Source organism: Molothrus aeneus, chromosome 10 (genome assembly GCF_037042795.1).
Source record: "Molothrus aeneus isolate 106 chromosome 10, BPBGC_Maene_1.0, whole genome shotgun sequence".
Lineage (NCBI taxonomy): Eukaryota > Metazoa > Chordata > Aves > Passeriformes > Icteridae > Molothrus > Molothrus aeneus.
The window spans coordinates 23843984-23865999 of record NC_089655.1 but is presented as its reverse complement, the minus strand read 5'-3'; the positions used below and the strand labels follow the sequence as shown (position 1 = coordinate 23865999).

Sequence of the window (22016 nt, the reverse complement as noted above, 5' to 3'; positions counted from 1 at the left end):
CATAAGGCACCAAGCTTTGCTTAGCTGGGTTTTCCCCTGTGTTTTGCCAGTGTTTTTGCTCAGCTGGACTGACACCCACGAGCTCAGCAGGCTCTGAGCAGGTCCCAGGGCGTTCCCTGACATCAGGAATTGTTCTCATTCCACTCCAGCTCTGTCAGCCAAGCGAGGGCTGCAAACACCAGCTGGGACAGCCAGGAGAGGACAGGCAGCAGGGCTGGACATCCCAAAAAAAAGCAGGGATGAACTGGATCCAGCTGCAGCCTCAGCCTCTTTCTGCCCTTTCTCAGCTCTCTTCACATCCTGCCTAATTTTGGGGTTTTTCCAGCTTCTGTTTCCATCTCCTCCAGATCAATGCCCTGCAAGGAAAGCAGCATCAGGATTCCACCCAGGGAGCCATGCATTATTCAGCCAAGATAAAGCTACACTTTTTTGTTCCCTGGGTGGGAGAATTTGAAAAATTGATGAATTTCAATTTTAGGGCAAAGTTTCAAGCAACCTTTACAAAATGGGAGGAAAAAGTTGCTCCAAGAAGCTCTCCCACCTGCAGCTGCCCTGGCACAGCAAGGATTGGAGGATAAGCATCCCTTACAGTCAGTTTGGATACCTGTAACAAGAAATAAATTAAAAATCACTGATCCTACAACACTTTGGGTTAGGAAGGATCCTAAAGATCACTCATTCCACTGGCCCAGAGTGCTCAGGCCATTTCTGAAACGATCCAGATGTAAGAACTGGTTTTGGTTTAAAGATGACCCCTCTCAGCTGCTCATAAACCTCTATTAAATGTATTTTGAGGGTAGAAATCCAAGAAAAGGAGCATTTTGGAGCTGCTGCTGTTCATATCCATGACCCCACAAATGCTTCTCCCCACGCTCGATTCATGACATGAATTTCTATGCAAATTCCTTGTCCAGAAAAATGCATTGCTAACTCTGATGAAATCCAGAGATTGTGCTCTGCAAACTTCCCTGCTCGTGCTTCAAAACCATCTAAATCCAGATTGTTTAATTCCATTTAGAATTTGGTTTTCGAGACATAAGGATTTAAAAAGCTGCATGTGAAATAAGAAAACCCAATACCCACAGAATGAGTAATTAGTGCTGAAATCTCTCACACAGAGCAGAATTTAACTCAGATATTCTTATCTTTACCAAAATTCAATTAACAAATGAATTGATTTGGAAAGGAAAAAGGGAAGGGAAGGGAAGGGAAGGGAAGGGAAGGGAAGGAAAGGAAAGGAAAGGAAAGGAAAGGAAAGGAAAGGAAAGGAAAGGAAAGGAAAGGAAAGGAAAGGAAAGGAAAGGAAAGGAAAGGAAAGGAAAGGAAAGGAAAGGAAAGGAAAGGAAAGGAAAGGAAAGGAAAGGGAAAGGAAAGGGAAAGGAAAGAGGATTTTACTTGTTTCACTGTTCTTTTTAAACTTTCCCTCAAACCTCCTTTGGGCTGCTGAGACCTTCAGTTTATTTTTTGATAAATGAAGAAGTGGAGCTCTTTTTGTGCTGTCCCTTAATGCCATAAATTCTGCACATAAAAGAGGGAGGCAGGGATAAGAAAGCCCCATTTCCAGTGCCAGGTATCCAAGGAATGCACCTGGGACTTCAACCCAGCCTGACTTTGGCCCCTTTGGGTTCCAGCTGCATTTTACAACAGCTCCACTCCTACCCAGGTGATGCAGATAAGATCCAATTAAAATGGTAACTAACTCCAGGAAGTTCAAACTTCAGATATTGAAAACCATCTCACCTGAAAGAGTCAATGTTTACATGGACACTTCTGAATACTCAAACTCCAGTGCAGGCAGCTGAAAAGCCTGGAGTGCTCCAATATATCCTAAATTATTCCCTAAATTTACTTGGAGTATTTTTCTACTCATCACATGCAGTGCTGCAGCCTGACCCTTGTGATACAACACAAAAGGGCAAATAAATTGCTTAAAAAAAAAGTTTTAAAATTAAACTGTATAAATCAAATTTATTTCTCAAAGCCTGAGAATATACTCTATCACCTTAAAAAATGTAATTAAAATATTTACTAACTCCAAGAGGTTCACATGGCCTGGGATATTGAAAACCATCACCTGAAAGAGTCAATGTTTACATGGACGCTTCTGAATACTCAAACTCCAGCACAGGCAGCTCAAAAGCCTGGAGTGCTCCAATATATCCCAAGTTATTCCCTAAATTTATTTGGAGTATTTTTCTACTCATGACATGCAGTGCTGCAGCCTGACCCTTGTGATACAACACAAAAGGGCAAATAAATTGCTTAAAAACACCCCAAAAAACAACACAAAAAGTTGTTTAAAAGTAAAACTATCAACCAAATTAATTTCTCAAAGCCTGAGAATGTACTCTATCATTCTAAATAAAATGTTTGCTAACTGCAAGAGGTTCACATGGCCTGGGATATTGAAAATCATCACACCTGAAAGAGTCAATGTTTACATGGACACTTCTGAATACTCAAACTCCAGCACAGGCAGCTCAAAAGCCTGGAGTGCTCCAATACATCCTAAATTATTCCCTAAATTTATTTGGAGTATTTTTCTACTCATCACATGCAGCCACTGCCCAGAGCTGTGATACAACACAAAAAGGTAAATAAGCTGTTGCTGGTTTTTTAAAATGTTTAAAAGTAAAACTATCAACAAAACTTATTTCTCAAAGCCTAAGAATATACTCTATCACCTTAAAAAATGTAATTAAAATATTTACTAACTCCAAGAGGTTCACATGGCCTGGGATATTGAAAACCATCACCTGAAAGAGTGAATGCTTACATGGAAACTTCAAAATACTCAACCTCCAGTGCAGGCAGCTCAAAAGCCTGGAGTGCTCCAATATATCCCAAGTTATTCCCTGAATTTACCTGGAGTATTTTTCTACTCATCACATGCAGTGCTGCAGCCTGACCCTTGTGATACAACACAAAAAGGCAAATCAGTTGCTTAAAAATACTAAAAAAAAACCCCAAAAAGTTGTTTAAAAGTAAAACTATCAACAAAATTAATTTCTCAAAGCCTGAGAATGTACTCTATCATTCTAAATAAAATGTTTGCTAACTGCAAGAGGTTCACATGGCCTGGGACAGTGATAATTCTCACCCTGAGTGGGTGCAGTGAGCCCTGCCCTGTGCCTGGCACAAAGGGCAGGATAACTCCACAGGAGTGATAGCTCAGTGTTGATAACTCAGTGTTGATAACTCAGTGTTGATAACTCAGTGTTGATAACTCAGTGATAGCTCCACAGGTGCCCAGGGATGGGAGCTGTGCTGCCAGGAGAGCACAAAGAGCTTTGCTGGAGTGTTTGGATGCATTTCCCTGCTCTGAACACGCTCCTGGCAGCCTCTTGAACCCTGACATTTCAATAATGCCATCCCTGGCTGGGAGAGCTTCATGAGAGCTGGAGAAAAGGCACCTCTGATGTGGTGTCAAAGTGGTTATTGGGGAGCTGAGATCCTCTGGCAGGCCAGGGCTGAGTGGGAGCTCATTCCTACCACTAATTACTTCTCCCTACAAAATATTTACATATTTGCTGCTTTTGGCCATTCATTATCTCTCTCTTTTTTTTTTCTTTTTTCCCCCCTAACACGTCACCAATTCTTGCTGCACAAAAATAACGCCTGTAGGTTCTTTCCTGTGGTGTGGAGCTGTCTAAGCTTTAGGCAATAACAAAATCCTGTTCAGCTTTCTTCATTTGATTTCCCCTCCTCACGTGGCTGTACAGAGGGAGGATAAAACACAGGCAAGCCTCACCCACAATGTAATTAATTTAATTTCTTTTTATTGTTCCCAGCTCGTCCCTGGTCACCTTGAAATGCTCCCCACTGCTAAGAGCAGTTTTCCTGCAATACACAACTTTAATTCAAGACAGATCTGGAGGTTTTAAATGTTCTATTAAGGGAACTTTGAAAGTGAAAACCAAAAAACCACTTAACTCGATCTTCTGGGGCGTTTTCATCAGAAGAACAAACCCTGTTATGTTCCCTAATTTAACTTTCTTTTTCTTTATTTAAATCAGAGCACCGTGCACATGCCCAGATTCCCATTCTCTGAGGAGTTGGGCTCTTGGATCAAAAGCTTCCAGGAGGTTTTTAGCTTTTCCAGGGCACGTTTTTAACTCTCAACAGCAGAAAATAAGGAAGAGTTGAGCCCCAGGAACCCACCCTGCATCACCTGCAGCCCTTCAGCCAGAGGCACCGCTTCCATTTCCTGCAGATTCTCCTTTGTGCTGCTCCAGAGAGGGCAAATTATTCCAAACTTTCCAGTCCTGCCTGCATGGACAGGCTCCTGCTGGCAAGGAGAGGGAACAGCAGGTTCATTTCCCAGGGATCAGTGAGCACAGGGGTGATGCTCTCAGAGAAAAGGGCTGAACTTTCGGGGTTAATTCACCTTTGGGGTTAATTCACCTTTGGGGTTAATTCACTTCTGGGTGTCCTGAAGCCACCACATCTCTAGAAAGGAAAAGACTTTTCTTGTTTTGCTGTTGCTTTTTAAACTTTCCCTCAAACCTCCCTTCGGGCTGCTGAGACCTTCAGTTTATTTTTTGGTAAATGAAGAAGTGGAGCTCTGTTTGTGCTGTCCCTTAATGCCATAAATTCTGCACATAAGAGGAAGGCAGGGATAAGAAAGCCCCACTTCCCCACCCCTGCCTGGCTATTTAGATCACTTTTTGTCACCTAAAACCACTGTTTCAAACCAAAATGCACCTAAAAGATGCCCAACAGCTCAGGGTTGGGCCAGGTTCAAACCAGGGTTTCTCATTTTGGTGTGAAAAAACCACCCAGGCCCACGATCTGGACTGAGAATTGGTGCTGCCCTGTCTTAGGTGCCATTAATTTCTTAATAATGCCATTAAACAAAGAAGGTGGGGCTGGCAGAGCCCAGCAGGAAGGTGCTGGTGTCACATTAAATAACAGAAGGCACACAGGAGGAGTCTCACACATACACAAAAAAAAAGAAGGAGCAGTTGCCTGTGGGAGAAAACAAGAGAGGGGCTACAAATTTCTATTTTCAGTTGTGTTCCTGACTTGTATGAGAGCAGCCAAGAGACATAAGCAGAAATTTGAGCCTGTAAAATGAGCTGGAAACACCTGTTCCCAGAGGTATACCATGTTTTTGTGACCCACTTTTGAGAGGCCTTCAATCTGAGGCCCAGGGGTCAATTAAAGCCACTGAGACAGAAAAAACCACAAAGTTTTCAATTTTTGTATTAAAAGAAGTCTCAATTGAATGGTGTTTGCCACTGGAATGGTGTTTAGCTCTCCTGCCAATTGCAGGTGCTGGGAAACTCAGCAACAAAACATTCCAGTAAAAATATCTCTTTTCTATAATAGGTTTGAGGTTACAGCCTCTCCTGTTACTCACCCACACCATCTTCCCTCCCAGTCAGGTTTTTCCTTAATAAGCTGGACACCACTGTGCCAAAAAAGCTTTTAAAAGCTGCACTTGAGACGACTCCTTCCAATCTGCAGCTGCAAACCCTGTCCTGTGGCATCCGAGGCTGCCTGCAGTTCAGCTCTCAGTGCAATGTTTACAGGGACACTTCAGAACACACCAACTCCAACTCCAGCAGCTGGAAAGCCTGGAGTGCTCCAGTACATCCCAAGAGATTCCTTAAATTTATTGGGAGTATTTTTATGGTCATCACATGCAGTGCTGCAGCCTGACCCCGTGTGCAGCCACTGCCCAGAGCTGTGACACAACACAAAAAGGTAAATAAGTTGCTTTAAAAAAGAAAAAAGTTGTTTAAAAGTAAAACTATTTACAAAAATTTATTTCTCAAAGCCTGAGAATATACTCTATCACCTTAAAAGAAATCTAATTAAAATGTTTACTAACTCCAAGAGGTTCACATGGCCTGGGATATTGAAAATCATCACACCTGAAAGAGTGAATGTTTACAGGGACACTTCAGAACACACAAAATCCAACTCCAGCAGCTGGAAAGCCTGGAGTGCTCCAACAACACCTAAATTATTCCCTAAATTTATTTGGAGTATTTTTCTACTCATCACATGCAGTGCTGCAGCCTGACCCCGTGTGCAGCCACTGCCCAGAGCTGTGATACAACACAAAAAAGTAAATAAGTTGTTTAAAAGAATAAAAAAGTTTAAAAATATATAAAACTATTTACAAAAATTTATTTCTCAAAGCCTGAGAATATACTCTATCACCTTAAAAGAAATCTAATTAAAATGTTTACTAACTCCAAGAGGTTCAAATGTCCTCAGATATTGAAAACCATCACACCTGAAAGAGTGAATGTTTACAGGGACACTTCTGAATACACAAACTCCAACTCCAGCAGCTGGAAAGCCTGGAGTGCTCCAACAACACCTAAATTATTCCCTAAATTTATTTGGAGTATTTTTCTACTCATCACATGCAGTGCTGCAGCCTGACCCCGTGTGCAGCCACTGCCCAGAGCTGTGATACAACACAAAAAAGTAAATAAGTTGATTAAAAGAATAAAAAAGTTTAAAAATATATAAAACTATCAACAAAATTTATTTCTCAAAGCCTGAGAATATACTCTATAATCTTAAAAAAATCTAATTAAAATGTTTACCAACTCCAAAAGGTTCACATGACCTGGGATATTGAAAATCATCACACCTAAAAGAGTGAATGTTAAGTTACCTATTTTTTTTTTATTGTTTAAAAATAGAACTATTAACAAAATTTATTTCTCCAAGCCTGAGAATATACTCTATCGCCCTAATATGATAATTAATTAGAATTACAGATGTAAACAGCACATGTTTACCTCTGAAGGTTAAAGAAAAAAGAGTTATTGAAGTGGTAACCAGCTCCTAGGAGTTTCTCCTCAAAGCAGGAAAAAAAAGTGTGGTTTTGAAAAGAATTGATTATTTTGCCATCATTCTCTTTGAAGATGTGGTTACCATGAGCAGAATTATCTCCAGTTCTTGTTTGTCTATGATTCCAGTTATAAATGGAGTCTGAGGAGAAGGTTCCTGATCTCATCACAGTATTTGGCTTCTTATTTAGCTTTTCATTCTGCTTTTATTTACAGTAATAATATCCACAAAAACGAGAAAAAAACAGGGAAAAAAGCCCAACCTCACCCAACTAAACACTGGTAGTAAATACCATTCTGCCTCAATGCAAAATAAAAATAATGTGAATATATCAGGGTACATAACAGCTAAAAAAGAATTCAGGTTGACGATTTGCATGTTTGTCAATTTAAACCATCACAGAAAGTGCTTATTTAAAGCACTGATTGAAATAATTCTATCCCGGAGGCAGGAGATTACTCCTGCCCTCAAAGTTAAAAATAATATCCCCATTAACCTCAGCAACAATTTCCTAATTGCCAAGGATTACAAATCTTTCATGCAATGCTCATCCTCTGAGAATTCCCTGACTGCTTCACTCCCAAACCACTCCTGTGACTGCAGTCCTCAGGCTTTTCAAAGATCAAACTGCAGGGATGGTTTTTGTGTGACATTGAGGAAAACGAGGGTGTGTCACCCCAAATTCCCTGTGGATGAAGCAGCTCTGTATTAATATTGATGGGGCTCTCCTCTGCTGGGTGATGCCAACTGGCACCGGCACCATGGAGCAGCAGCTGCTCCCACACTTTGTTCCCTCTGTCCTGAGCAACAGCTCGGGCTGGAGTTTGTGCCAGCAAGGCAGAGATGTGGCAGAAACAAAGAGGGCAAAGTTTAGTGCCCAAAGCACCCGGGGTTACAGCACTGGAAGGGATTTTTGGAGAGGCACAAAGGAGAGCTGCCAAAACATGGGGCCTGCTGCTTGCCCCAGCCTCTGAGGGAAAACCAGGATCTGCCTGAGCAGGAATCACCTCAAACAAATCCAGCACCAAAGAAAACCAGGATCTGCCTGAGCAGGAATCACCTCAAACAAATCCAGCACCAAAGAAAACCAGGATCATCCTGGCACAGGAATCGCCTCACACACAAATCCAGCACCAAATAAAACCAGGATCATCCTGGCACAGGAATCGCCTCAAACAAATCCAGCACCAAAGAAAACCAGGATCATCCTGACCATGGAATCACCTAAAACAAATCCAGCACCAAACAAAACCAGGATGATCCTGGCACAGGAATCACCTAAAACAAATCCAGCTGAGAGGGAAAACCACGATAATCCTGAGCCAGGAATCACCTCAAACAAATCCAGCACCAAAGAAAACCAGAATCAGCCTGAGCAGGAATCACCTAAAATAAATCCTGCACCAAATAAAACCAGGATTATCCTGGCACATGAATCATCCCAAACAAATCCAACACCAAATAAAACCGGGATCATCCTGACCCAGGAATCACGTAAAATGAATCCTGCACCAAACAAAACCAGGATGATCCTGACCCAGGAATCACCTCAAACAAATCCAGCACCAAATAAAACCAGAATCATCCTGGCACAGGAATCACCTAAAACAAATCCAGCTGAGAGGGAAAACCAGGATCATACTGACCCAGGAATCACCTCAAACAAATCCAACACCAAACAAAACCAGGATGGATCCTGACTCAGGAATGACCTAAAATAAATCCTGCACCAAATAAAACCAGAATGATCCTGGCCCAGGAATCATCTCTCACACAAATCCAGTGTGGAAGGAAAACCAGGATCATCCTGACCCAGGAACCACCTCAAACAAATCCAACACCAAATAAAACCAGGATGATCCTGGCACAGGAATCACCTCAAACAAATCCAGCACCAAACAAAACCAGGATCAGCCTGACCCAGGAATCACCTAAAACAAATCCAGCACCAAATAAAAACAGGATGATCCTGGCACATGAATCATCTCACACACAAATCCTGTGTGGAGGGAAAACCAGGATCAGCCTGACCCAGGAATCACCTCAAACAAATCCAACACCAAACAAAACCAGGATGATCCTGGCACAGGAATCACCTCAAACAAATCCAACACCAAATAAAACCGGGATCATCCTGACCCAGGAATCACCTAAAATAAATCCTGCACCAAATAAAACCAGGATGATCCTGACCCAGGATTCACCTCTCACACAAATCCAGCCCCTCAGGTGTTGGATGGACTCCACCAGTTTGGCATCTCCCACCAAAGTGCACATCCCTGAGTTAACTCCACTTTGGGGAACTGGGACTGTCTCCTCCCCAGGGCTGCTGCTTCTCTCTTCCTTGGGAGCTGGAGACTGGTTTTTCCTACTTCTCCTGGTCTAATTCCCCTTTTCTTCCACACCAACAAAGAGCCAAACTTCAGATGTGATTCCCCTTTTTTCACCAACCTTCAGCCAGGATTTTCCCTTTCCTTCCACACCAATAAAGGGCCAAACTTCAGCTGTGGTTCCCCTTTTCTCCCACAACAATGACCAGCCAAACTTCAGATAATTAGGAATAAATATCCAATGAAAAATTAGATTTGTTTGGTGGGATTATCCAGACTGCTGCCCAACTTCCCTGATTCCCAGCAGAAATAAAACCACAGGAACCACATCACATATATCCCACACTAAAAAAAACCCAGCACGAAAAGCACCTTCTACATCCTACATAATGTCTTAGACATCTCCAAAAACACTTGAGCAATAAAAAAAAAAGCTATAAAAATCAGAAAAACACCATTCACTCTGCAAAGCACGAAAGCAGATGAAAGCTCAGGGGTATAAACATCAAGAACACTAAAGAGACAAGCATGTTCCTTCTCCCCTTCCTCCTACTCCCACACTTCATTCCTGAAGCACACAGCTTTGGACAGAGATTTTATTTCGTGCCAACCACAATCAGATATTTCAATACCTCAGTGTTTGTCTGGAGGGAGCACACATTCCAGGGAAAATGCAGTGCATGCACAGATTACCTGGAAATAAATCACATTCCCATTTAAAATGAAGCTTAAAGAAGTGGCACAGCACAGAGCTGTATTATGGACCACGCACTTTTCTCTCAGAAGAAATGTTTCACACCCTCCAGCAGTTTTCTTTCGGGAAGAGAATGAAAAAGTAAAGAGATTTATTAGATTAAAAAGCATATTGATTGAAAGCAGTGCTGTATGACAGCTTCAGCTATTATAACAGAACTTAATAAAATCAAATGTTTACCCCTGAAGGGGATTTTGAGGGAAAAACATAAAAAAGGCTTTATCAACACTTATGACAATGAGCAAATCTGCAAGGGATAACATTTTGGTGCTGAAAGTAAATGCAAATAAGTGCTCATTTCTCCAGGGGAGCTTTGAGGTTTGCCCACACGAGGAGCCATGGCTGATGTGGCTCAGCAGTGAAAACACCTCCTGTGATTGTGTGGCTGGAGCTTGTGTCAGCTGCTCCCACAGCTGGGAGCAGGCAGGGTCACAGATGATGAGAGCAGGAGATGTTCCAGCATCACTGCCAGCTTGTAGGAGCAGCAGGCTTGGTGATGGGCTTGACCCAAAGAATGACACTCCTTCCTCCCTGCCCTTGTCCCCTTGGCTCATCTTTCCCTCCCCTTGTCCACTCTGCTCATCCATCCATCCATCCTTCCTTCCTTCCTTCCTTCCTTCCTTCCTTCCTTCCTTCCTTCCTTCCTTCCTTCCTTCCTTCCTTCCTTCCTTCCTTCCTTCCTTCCTTCCTTCCTTCCTTCCTTCCTTCCTTCCTTCCTTCCTTCCTTCCTTCCTTCCTTCCTTCCTTCCTTCCCTCTGCTCAGCCCTCCTTCCCTTTTTCCACTTTGCTCATTCCACCTTCCTTTGGTCCACTCTGCTCACCCCTCTTTCCCTTTGTTCACTTTGTTTATCCCTTCTTCCTTCCCTTTGCCCACTCTGCTCATCCTTCCCTCCCCTTGACTGCTTTGCTCACCCCTCCTTCCCCTTGCCCACTCTGCTCATCCCTTTCTCTTTTTCCACTCTTCCCCTCTTTCCCCTGTCCCCTTTTCTGCCCCCTCTTTCCCCCGTCCCCTTTCCTCTCCCCTCTTTCCCCCGTCCCCTTTCCTCACCCCTCTTTCCCCCGTCCCCTTTTCTGCCCCCTCTTTCCCCCGTCCCCTTTCCTCCCCCCTCTTTCCCCCGTCCCCTTTTCTGCCCCCTCTTTCCCCCGTCCCCTTTTCTGCCCCCTCTTTCCCCCGTCCCCTTTTCTGCCCCCTCTTTCCCTCTGTGCCCTTTGCTCCTCACCCAACACCCCAATCCCAAGATCCCAGCTCAGTGTTTCCACCACCAGCTGCTTTTCTGGGATGGCTTTTCCGCAGGAGCAGAAAGAAAGGTGGATTTCTTCTCCACCCACATTATTTGATGGCAAACCACTCCAGAGCTGAGAGCCTGCTTTTAACAACAGCTTTCTGTTATTTCTGGTTTTTAGCAGGACCAAAATATTTCCCTTGATCCTTCCTGGATCAGGCCTGATCTGGTCCAAGCTGTATTTGCCATATAAACATCAATTTCACAGCACAAATGAACAGTTATTTCAACTAAAATTTAGTATTCTCACCAGTCTTACTTACCCTGAGTATTTGTCAGTATTCTGGCACCTGCAACCCTTTCTTCTCTCGTAAACTGTAATGAAATTTGCATTTTTTCAAAGCTGTGCTGCTTTCAAATGAAACTTATTTTGGCACGAGCTTTAAACTGCTTTAATAAAACCACCAGTATTTAACACTGAAGTGTTAAACACCAGCTAAAAAACAGGAGTAAAAGCAGATAAAACAGCCCAAAAGAGAGAAAAAAAAAATCTGCAGCTTGTTCCACCTCCTGATTTTACACACAAATGGCAACAGCCTGGAGATCCAGCATGGACATTTTTGTCAGGATGAAAACTCCCTTTTGGGATTGCCTCACCTGTAGCCTTTGCTGCTTCCTGACCTTCTGGAAACTCCACAGGCTCATAAAGAATTAGGGTCATCAAATGCTGATGACCTTCTCCTACATGGGAGAACTCCTGGGCTGGGGTTGAGCCAGAGGAACTGGTCTGGCCAGCTGGGCTGGGATCTGGTGAACCTGAGCTCTAGGAGGAGCAGCCAGAGGGAACCTGGAGTTCCAAAATCTGTGTTAAAGCACATTCCAGGAGGGCTGGAATGGGCACAGCTCCTTGGGACACAGCATTCCCTGAGGGTTTGGGGGATGAGGGACAGAAGTGTGGCCAAGGACCAGCAGGGATGAGGAATGGGGGTGAGGAGTCTGTGTGGGGCACAGAGCAGGGGGTGCAGTAGGGCCCAAAGGGTGCTGACCTCACTTAAACTTGGAGAATTTACCAAAAAATATGGAGTGAAAAACTGGAGCAAGAGGCGTGTGACTTTCTGTGCATAACTAGGGCAGCTGCTGCCCTTCAATTGGGTTTGGGAAGTCTCCCTGCAAGGGCAGAGATTCAAAGCAGGAGCACACGAGCATTTTGCTCCTTTTCCCAGATCTGTCAGGGTTTCTGTGCTGTGCTCTGAGGGAAGGGCAAGACCTGAGACAAATGAGTGCCAGGTACCTCTGCACTGCCTTCCCTACACCGGTTTGGGGTGCAAGGGACCCTAAAGCCCATCTCATCCCATGGGCAGGGACACCTCCCACTGGACCAGGATGCTCCAAACCCTGGATTTGGACACTTCCAGGGCTGGATCCCAAAACCTGGCAGATCCCACAGCACGATCCCACTCATTTCTGAGCAAAGGCTGCTGGGGCTGAGGAAAGCTGGAATTTCACTGCAGAGCCGGCAATACCTGCATGCTGAGGAAGACACAAAACCCCAGATGAAGAGGGGCAGGGCTGAAAAGTCCTGAGAAAATGAAGAAAAAATTGAGAAGCGCCAAAAGCAGCGCGTGAGAATCCTGCCACGAGCATGGGACATGCCCACAGTGCCAAAACTGCTGCAGGAAACTGCAGCCACCAGCAGGAACCAGCCAGCAGCAAAACACAGCAACCACGTGCCAGGAGATTGTTTCAGAAGTGAAACTGCCAGAAGCCAAATCACAGCTTTAAGGCACAATTTACACCGTAAATATTTGGGTTTCTAGCAAAAAGGGAGGGAGGAGAAATCCTACTGTGCTCCAAAAGAGCTGCTGGAAACACCACATTGGAGGCAGAGCAATCTGCTGGTTTAATTAACCCTCGTGACACAGGACCTGAATTTTTTTTTTCTCTCACGCTATTAAACACAAAAATATCCAAACTCCTGAGCTATGGAACAGAAATGATTAAAATCCCACTGCTCCAAGATTGTTTCCTCCCCATGCACAGCAATTCCCAACAGGGACACGTCCCGTGGAGGAGTCCTGAGTTCCTCAAGTTCATGGGGAAAACTTCAATGACTTTCATAATCTGAAAGCACCTCATAATCAAAATTGATTTCATTAAACCAGTGGCAATCTGTTGGCAGCCTGAGACAGGGAAACACCGATTAAAACAAAGCTGGCAAAACACATAAAAAATTAATTGACTTCTTGATTGCTATCAAAATTGAAAAAAGGCTCAATCCTACACCCAGTGATACAACCCTGAATGGCAGCAATTAAAGTCCCTCTCTCCAATTACAGCTTTTTACAGCATTTAAATCAATTTTTGTACAGCAAATGAGCGTAGTGTTTAACCCTGAATCGAATCAGCATGGTGTTGTGGGCTAAAAATCATAATCCTGGAGCTTGATATGCAAGAATAAAACTCAGATAAACTGAACAAAATGACAGGAATGTTCCTGTAGATCATTTCTGACTCGTGTTTTAGGCCACTGGAGGGGAATTCATAAGCAGATTTGGGACTTGCCTATCAACATGACCTCACCTATATAAATATTTATTCAAACATTTGGGCACATTGCAGTAGATTCTAGATTAGCAACCAAAGGAAGTGACTATAAAAGGAAAACCGTGCTGGCAGTTTCTGTTTAAAAACTGCAACCCCTCAAAGACTTCTCCTTGCAACTGGGCAGTAACATCCAGAGAAACTCCAAAGCCTGTGTTTGATTTATTCCTACCTTTTATAAAATCCCAGTCCTGAATGGCCTTGACTCAGAAGCATGATAGATAAATTTTCATTGCTGAGATTGCTGAAGTAGTTCAGCATCACAAGGATGGGGCTGGAATGAGAATTAGCAGATTTTAAAAAAACCACCAAAAAATGAACTAAAATTGTGAAATTGGCAGCTTTCTCTTCTTTCAGCACAGCACAAAGACCTTCTGCTGTCAGGACCAGAGAGCTGGACTGGAATGCACAGCAGGTTTACTCAAGCACAGCTGGGACAGTGCCCTCTCCTCCAGGCCTCACCGCAGCACTCCCATCTCCAGAGCCTCACACCAGGCTCCTCAGGACTCTCCACCATTATCTTCTGACCTTTCCCTTTTTTTTATTCTCTTTTTTTTTTTTTTTTTGTGTCTTTCTCAGTTAATCAGTAACCAGAGACTTCTGCCAGCACTTGGTCCTGGGGCTCAAGGTCCTGAGCCCCACGGAGCCACTTCCACACCGTTCTCTCCTTCCCCATTCCAGCTCCCCAGCCTTTCCCTGCGCTGGGAATAGAAAACAAAAATTAAAAGGTCTATTTTCCATCCTAAACCAATGGCTCAGCAGCTCCAGAGCCCAATTATTCCAGGCAGAAAAAGCTCTTACCCACAGCTACACATCATGAGGGACAAGTCTTGCCATGTCCCCGTTCAGGAGGTGGAGGGAAATAAAAAGAGACATTTTTTTATGAGACAGTTACTGAGCTGTAATTTCCCACATCCGTTTACAACTGCAAACAAGCCCAGGCAGAGGAAGGTACGATCTATTACCATAATTATTTTAAAAACCTTCACCCCACAGGGTTAGGAAAAAACCAATGATTTACAGCAGAGCCATAACTATAAAGCTGCAGATGGGAGCTGAGCTATTTTGCCCTTGTCTAATGCTGAGATCTCATTAAACTGCGTGCTTAAACCTTAAATATTTGAGAGTAAATGGTAGTTAAAATAGGGAAATCACTCTCATTAAGCCGCCAGCCTTTCCTCTGCTCAGCTTCTCAGCTCATCATTTGTTATTTGGTCATTTGTGGAGTTTTGCGCTGCTCCATCTTCCAGCCTGGACAGCCCCAAAATTCCTAAATAAAGGGAAAAGGGCAAGAAAAAAAAAAGCACTCAAGCAATTTTTAAAGCTTAAAAAGAAACTGATGAGGGAACAGAAATTTTTTTCTTTCCTAAGTTCAATCACATTGAAGGATGATCCTTTGGCCAAAGTCATTCAGTGAGACAACAGGCAGCAACTTTTCTTTATTCTTTCTAAATCCAGAAAGATGAAAGGAAGATCTAGAAAGGTCTATTCTTTGACCTCGACCTGCTCTGCACCATTATTATTAATAATAATAATAATAAAAATAAAACACTGCACCACACAACCCACATCCAATTTTCCCTCTGAAATCTTCTTGCCTTTCAGAAGTTACTGCACCAAACCAGAGCATTAATAATTATTTTTGCTTACTTCCTTCTCAAGCCACCCACAAGATCCAAAGCAATGTCTGCCAACCTATCCAGGCTAAAACTGGAAGCTGGAAGAGGAAATGACATAAGAGAAAAGTAGAATTTATGCAAAATGTTGGTGATATGAAAGCTCAGAAATCTTCATAAATTAGCAGTGCACAGTAATTGAAGCTGCTTCAATCATGCTCCTCCATCCTTCCACTTCAATGGGATATGGCAGGAAGTAATTAATGGAGACAGGCTCCCTTGCATATAGCTGCAAATAATTAACCTGGCCTCTCATTTCTGGTATTGGCTGTTTGGAAAAACAAATTTCTCCCCATTTAGAACACTTTGTTTCACACGTAACCCCAGGGATCAGCTGTTCTTGATTCTTTAAATATACATAAAGAAATTTAATGGGAGCCCACATGGAAAATTTAACCTTCACAAAGGCTTCGCTAAGTGCGTAGATGAAGTGTTTCACAGAGTATTTGATGTTTTTAAAAAATGAAAATAAATTAAGACATACAACCCCCCCCCATTCAAACAGAGACTTAAAATGTAGTGTTATGTACTAGGGACTAAATAAGAGGATAAATTTTTATTTCTTCTCTCTTGTTTTCTACTCAAAATTACAAAACCTGCTTAGAATAAAAACTGTTCCTCATTATTTCTTCCTTTTTTTTTGCTGTATGCACAGGACACAGTTCATGTTCTTCTGAACACTTTTACCTAAAATGTAAAACTCGTAACTAATTTGATCCTCAACTTATTTTTGTAGGAGTAAAGGCCATGAAGAACACTTAGGATTCCATTATGAATAACAGATGCGAGACGGGTACATTTATAAACCACTAAATTTAGAAAAGATCTGCAGAGAGTTCTGCTGAACCTTTCAAAATTAAAAACCTGCCTGTACTTTGCCACTGAATCCATCAGAGCAAGTTCTGAGGAAGCAGAATACAAAAGGCCAATGAGTTTTCCACGGATCCAGCATTAATGCGTGCCATGGATGGAATTTCAAGATGCCCAACAAAGCAGGCAATATCCACGGGGCACATTAGCTAAATGCCAACATTCCCTGTGTTAGTTGGGGGTTATTCAATACCCTCGGCTCGCCATCTCGTGCAGGGCAAGCTACAAAATTAATGAAAGAAATCAGATCCCCCTTGCAGCCAGGATCCCACAACCTCGGAGCGCTCTGTTTGAAAACACCACTCGGATATTTCCCCAATTGTTCGGGCCGCTCGGTTCCCACAAGGAAACTCGGCTCACACAAAGGCACGGCCCCGGCACCTTCCTCCCGGCCACAAAGGAGCCAGATGGCCCCAAGGAACCGCTCCTGTTCCTCCGGGAAAAGCTGGGAATGCTTTGGGACACACGGACATCGCCAGCCGTGCTCCATGGACATTGCCAGCCGCGCTCCTCCATGCCCAGGGAACTGCTGGCCTGAGAACACCAGGAGGAGCTGGCACTGCTGTGCCCACCTCAAATCAGACAAACAAAACCAGCCCAAAACAGTGCTCAGCATTTTTTATGAAGCCGACAATCCTCAATACCCAAAGAGTTTGCGTTCATTTAAAGGGGGCCAAACAGCCGGCACTGCAAGGAGAGCCCAGGTCCCTTCCCAAGCCTGGCAGCGGCTCCCGATGCCCAGCCCAGGGCCTGGATTTTCCAGGAGCCCTTCCAGGTTTAGCAGGGCAGCAGTTGCCACCCCTGTGCCCCGTGAGTGCCTGGGCACTGCCAGAGCTTTTCCAGGAAGGATTTGGACTCTTGGATCTGCAGGAACACGCTCCCTCACGGAAAATTCCCAGCATTTCTCCCATCACCCCAGCGGGTTCCCTCACACCCAGCCGGAGCTGCTTTGCCACACAAGGACGAACTCCTCGTCCTTGCCCACAGTTACGAAACGCGTGCCTTGTGCCACGCCAAAAGCTGCGTGGCAGCACCACATCCTAAAGGCAGAGGAAGCTGCAGTTCCAACATTTGTCATCCGCAAAGCCACGGAATACCCCGATCGTCAGCGTGCCCGGCAGAGCGCCGAGGTCGCCCAGCCCCGAGCGCCACGATGCCGGCTCTGCTGCCTTCCCTCCAGGGCAGGCACAGCGCGCTTTAATGACAAAAACTCCCAAACACAATTCCCAAACACCGCGTCGTGCTCGACTCCCTGGACAGGGAATTACCCAGAGCACATTTTCCACACTTTAGCATCCTCCAGCAGCGCTCCTGTTTCACCTCAGCAGATGAGCCCGGCTCTGTCCGGGGGAGCAGCCAGCCCGCTGCCAAAATCACATCACAGCACACTTGGCTGTAACAAAAGATGACTCCGGGGAGTTTGTGCTCATCATCGTTATTCCACGCACGTCAGAGCCACCTCCAGCAGCCTTGCCTTCAATTAAACCTCTACTACTGCAAAGGGCAAAGGGGGTATGGACACATTTGTGCCGTGCTGAGAGTGGAAGGGGTAAGGAGGGATAAAGGGAAGAGAGGATTACACAGCCCTTTTTCAGAGACAAAAAGCAAGGAAATCCCCTCCCCACAATGCACAAGACAACCACACAAACCTGGTGGGTGAGAACATATCCACGCCTTGCCTTGGACCATCCTCCCTCCCGCACCCCCCCTTTTTTTTTTTTGGTGTTGTTGAATTATTGGTTATTTCCAGCTGAGAACTTGCCTCTCCTCCGTGCCCATCAAATATCCCGAAGATGGAGGGGTGAGTCTTGTTCACCAGGTCGGTGATTACTTCGAACCTGTCCTCCATGTGATCCCTGCGGCCTTGGATGGAGTAGACAGCCACGTTGTGGCTCTTGAACTCCCAGGTCTTGGAGAACTCAGCGTCCAGCACGTCTAAACCCCCGAGCCTGTCATTCTGCATGATCTCGGCCACCTTGCCCTTCACCATCTTCACCGCATCCCTGCTGGACTTAACAATGGTTTTCACCTCATCCGTGTGGAAGAAATAACTCCACAGGGCCAGGCTGATGCACAGCAAGAACAGGGTCTCCGGTCTGAGCAAGAAGTAACGCATGATCCGACCCAGCAGAGACAGCAAAGTCATTGTATCCTCTATCATTTATTATCGCGACCGTGTCTCCCCACAGCATGCAGCGGGGCGGCTCCGAGCCCGGGGCCGCTCGCTCAGTGCATGCTCGGCCGGCCGGGCAGCGCCGAGCCCCGCGCTCCGTTCTGCTCCGCTCCGCTCGCTGCGGCTCCGCTCCCGCTGCTGCCGGCGGCCGCGCCCCGGCCCCGCGGCGCCCCGTCCGTGCCGCGGGGGCGCGGGCCCGCCGATGGATGCGCCGAGCGCTGCGCCGCCGGATGCCTCCTGAACGCCGCTGCCCGCCGCGGTTCGGCTCGGCTCGGCCGGGAGGTGGCTGCCAGGGCCGCCCGCGGTACCTGCGTCCCGTGTCCCCCGCGCCCGGCGCCGGCCCGCCCTCTTTCCACCCGGGCGGAGCGTCCCGGCCGCCGCCCCCGCCGCGCCGCTGAACTACAAATCCCGGCAGCCCCCGCGGGAGCGCGCCGGTGCGGGCGGGGTGTGGGGCATGCTGGGAGTTGTAGGCTGGGAGCGGCCGGGGAAGGAGGCAGGAGGAGGAAAAATGTATTTAATCAAAGTGATTTTAATAAAAATCAAAAATGTTTAAAATAAAAAAATCAAAATTATTTAATCAAAGTGTAATAAAAATTATTTAATCAAAGTGATTTAAATAAAAAAAATTTAAATTAAAAAAATCAAAATTATTTGATCAAAATGTAATTAAAATTATTTAATCAAAGTAATTTAATTAAAAATTAAAATCAAAATTACTTATTAAAAATTAATTAAATTTATTAATCAAAGTGATTTAAATAAAAATTTTTCAAAATAAAAAAATCAAAATTATTTAATCAAAGTGTTATGAAAATTCTCTAATAAAAGTGATTTCAATAAAAATAAAAAATTTCAATAAAAAATTTTTAATCAAAGTGTAATTAAAAATTACTTAATCCAAGTTATTTGGTTTTTGGAGCAACCTGGGATAGCGAGAAGTGTCCGTGCCCATAGGATGAGATACCTGTTAAAGTCCAACACAAACCATCCTGGGATTCTTCTAAAGGATGAAATTGACCCTTGTGCGTTTCCCAATCCCATTCAGAAGCTCGCAGTCAAAGCGGAAACAAAGCAGGATCTTGTCAATTGTTAAACCGGGAGTAGAGTTTGCCAAGGTAGCAAATTTTGTTGGAAAACCCTCAAAGCATCTTGCTTCTTTCTCTGCCCCCCTTGTGTAAATTGCCATTTTGCTGCACTGAAAACCACGAGCCGTGTGTGTGAGCAGAATAATGTATAATATAAATATTTATATTTAAATATACACAATTAAATGCTGTGCCTGAGCTGTTTGCTGCCAGCTGCGGGGTGGAAAACAGAAAATCCATCACCCAACCAAACCAAACCATCAACCAACCCCAGAGAGCGCCAGAGCCGGCGTGAGAATCAAACACCTCAAACACAAAGTGAATTAACAAACCACAGAACCCCAAAACTGAAATTCTGACTGACAAACTATAAATTTCAGCTAGGGGCATCCCAGGTTTTCCAGCAGCTCCCACTCCCTCTGGACTTTTGTTGCTGTAAATTCTTTTTTTTTCCACTTCTTCCAAAGATCAGCCGGAATAAATGACAGAACCCCGAGCCTGCTTAACACAAAGTTAATAATTTCAGCCCTTCTGTGTTCCATTCTTCTATCCAGATCTGAAAAAACACCAAAATTAATGACAAATACTAATTATAACCATGACACTGCTTTAAATTTAAGAGGTGCCCTCTGATAGCATTTTATTCAAAATTTTCCATTTCAGGCCTAGAAAAACCTCTCCCCTTTATCCTCCCCTCTGCCACAATGTGCTTGAGCTGACCCACAGATTTTTCTACCCAAAATGCCAAAATCTGCACCTGTGAGTTGGGGAATGTGGTACCAGCACAGGTGCTGCAGCACCTGTAGCTAATGAGGCTGATTAATTAACTTAAAGTACTTAATGCATACTGAGGCTGAGTGTCCTGAACAGAGGCAAAGAAGAAGGAAATAATATTTATGATTCTACAGAAATGTGTAGTTGACAAAAAGCTGTGCAGCCAGTAATTCTAATAATATTGATATTAATGATATCTATTGTGGCTTTTTTTTATATTAGGGAAAGATAAAGAAATGTAAAATAAGGATGATGCTGCTCACTGCCAACAACCAATTCATTATTTGTCATTTCACTGCAATATAAATGTGTGAATGTCTATTAGCTACAAACTGTGATGCTAGTAATTCTAATAATGTCATTAATATCACTATCTCTATTACAACTTTTTAAATTCTATTAATTTTATACTTAAGGAGAGATAAAATAAATGTAAAATAAGAATGATGATGCTCTCTCCCACCAATTAATTTGTTATTTATTTGTCATTTCACTGCAATATAAATGTGGAACTGTGTATTAGCTACAAACTGTGTAGCTAATAATTCTTATAATATTATTAATATCACTATCTCTATTATGGCTTTAAAAATCTATTAATTTTATACTTTAGGAAAGATAAAATAAATGTCGAAGAAGAAGAAGGATGTTGCTCTCTCCCAACCAATTTGTTATTTATTTGTCACTTTACTGCAATATAAATGTGTCACTGTCTATTAGCTACAAACTAATAATTAGCTGCAAGCTAGTAATTCCAATAATATTATTAATACATATTCTATAATATTATTATATCACTGTCTCTATTATGGCTTTTAAATTCTATTAATTTTATACTTAAGGAGAGAAAAAATAAATGTAAAATAAGGAGGATGCTGCACTCTCCCACCAATGAATTCATTATTTGTTTGTCATTTTACTGCAGTATAAATGTGGAACTGTGCCTCCTGTCAGGTTGTGTTTCCCTGTTGGCAATCTGGGTCCAGGCCCTGGAATTGTGGAGGGAAATGAGGAGGTTCCAGAGCCCACAGCTTGTTAAAATATTGGAATATATCTATATAAAGCAAAATAGAAGTTTTGAAGTTATTCTTCTTAACGTTCTTTTTCAGCAGTTTAAATAGTATTTTTTAATTAGTAAGAAAAGTCTGCATCGCAGACTTCAAGTAGTTAATAATTAAGTTGAAAGTAAAAATAATTTAAGCGTCATTTCTCAATTAGACAAGTTTAACCTTAGAAGTCCTAACTTACTGCTAAAATACTACGGAACTCACAACTTATAAAACTGTACTGTAGATAAGAAATAATAAACATCCAAGTCCAAACACAAAATACATCTCAGACACTTTAATCCCAACCCTAACACAAACAAAACAAGAAGATAAAAATGCAATAATTATTGAGCCAGCCCAGCGGCTTGAGCCAAAAAAATCCCAATTTCAGGGCTCATTCTGCGCTTCCCAGGGGAGAAGCAGAACTTCGGCACCCACAGGTTCTTTTAAAAACCGGCAATAAAAACCTCAGCAATGCTCGGAGTAACAGCTGCTGCTTAATTTTAGTTTTTGGTCACTGGAGAGAGGAATTGCGAGCGATTTCTGAGCCGGGTTTATGAATAAAGCGGAGAATCGCCCGCTTGGAAAACTGGGAAAAGCATCCCTTGCTCAACAGCTCCTCCTCCTGCCCGCCCAAAGCGTGAAAGCATCAGGGCATCAATTGT

The 22016-nt window shown here is 43.7% G+C and overlaps 1 protein-coding gene across 1 annotated transcript in view; it reads right to left on the bottom strand.

The window, feature by feature from the left end:
* The window catches only part of PPM1L (protein phosphatase, Mg2+/Mn2+ dependent 1L), a 61657-nt gene extending 43115 nt beyond the window's left edge, over positions 1-18542 (bottom strand). Inside the window, exon 1 of the mRNA XM_066556279.1 lies at positions 18033-18542. Within this exon, the coding sequence (XP_066412376.1) occupies positions 18033-18431 (399 nt within the window). The 5' untranslated portion in view covers positions 18432-18542. The remainder of the gene's footprint in view (positions 1-18032) is intronic.
* Positions 18543-22016: the final 3474 nt, after the last annotated feature.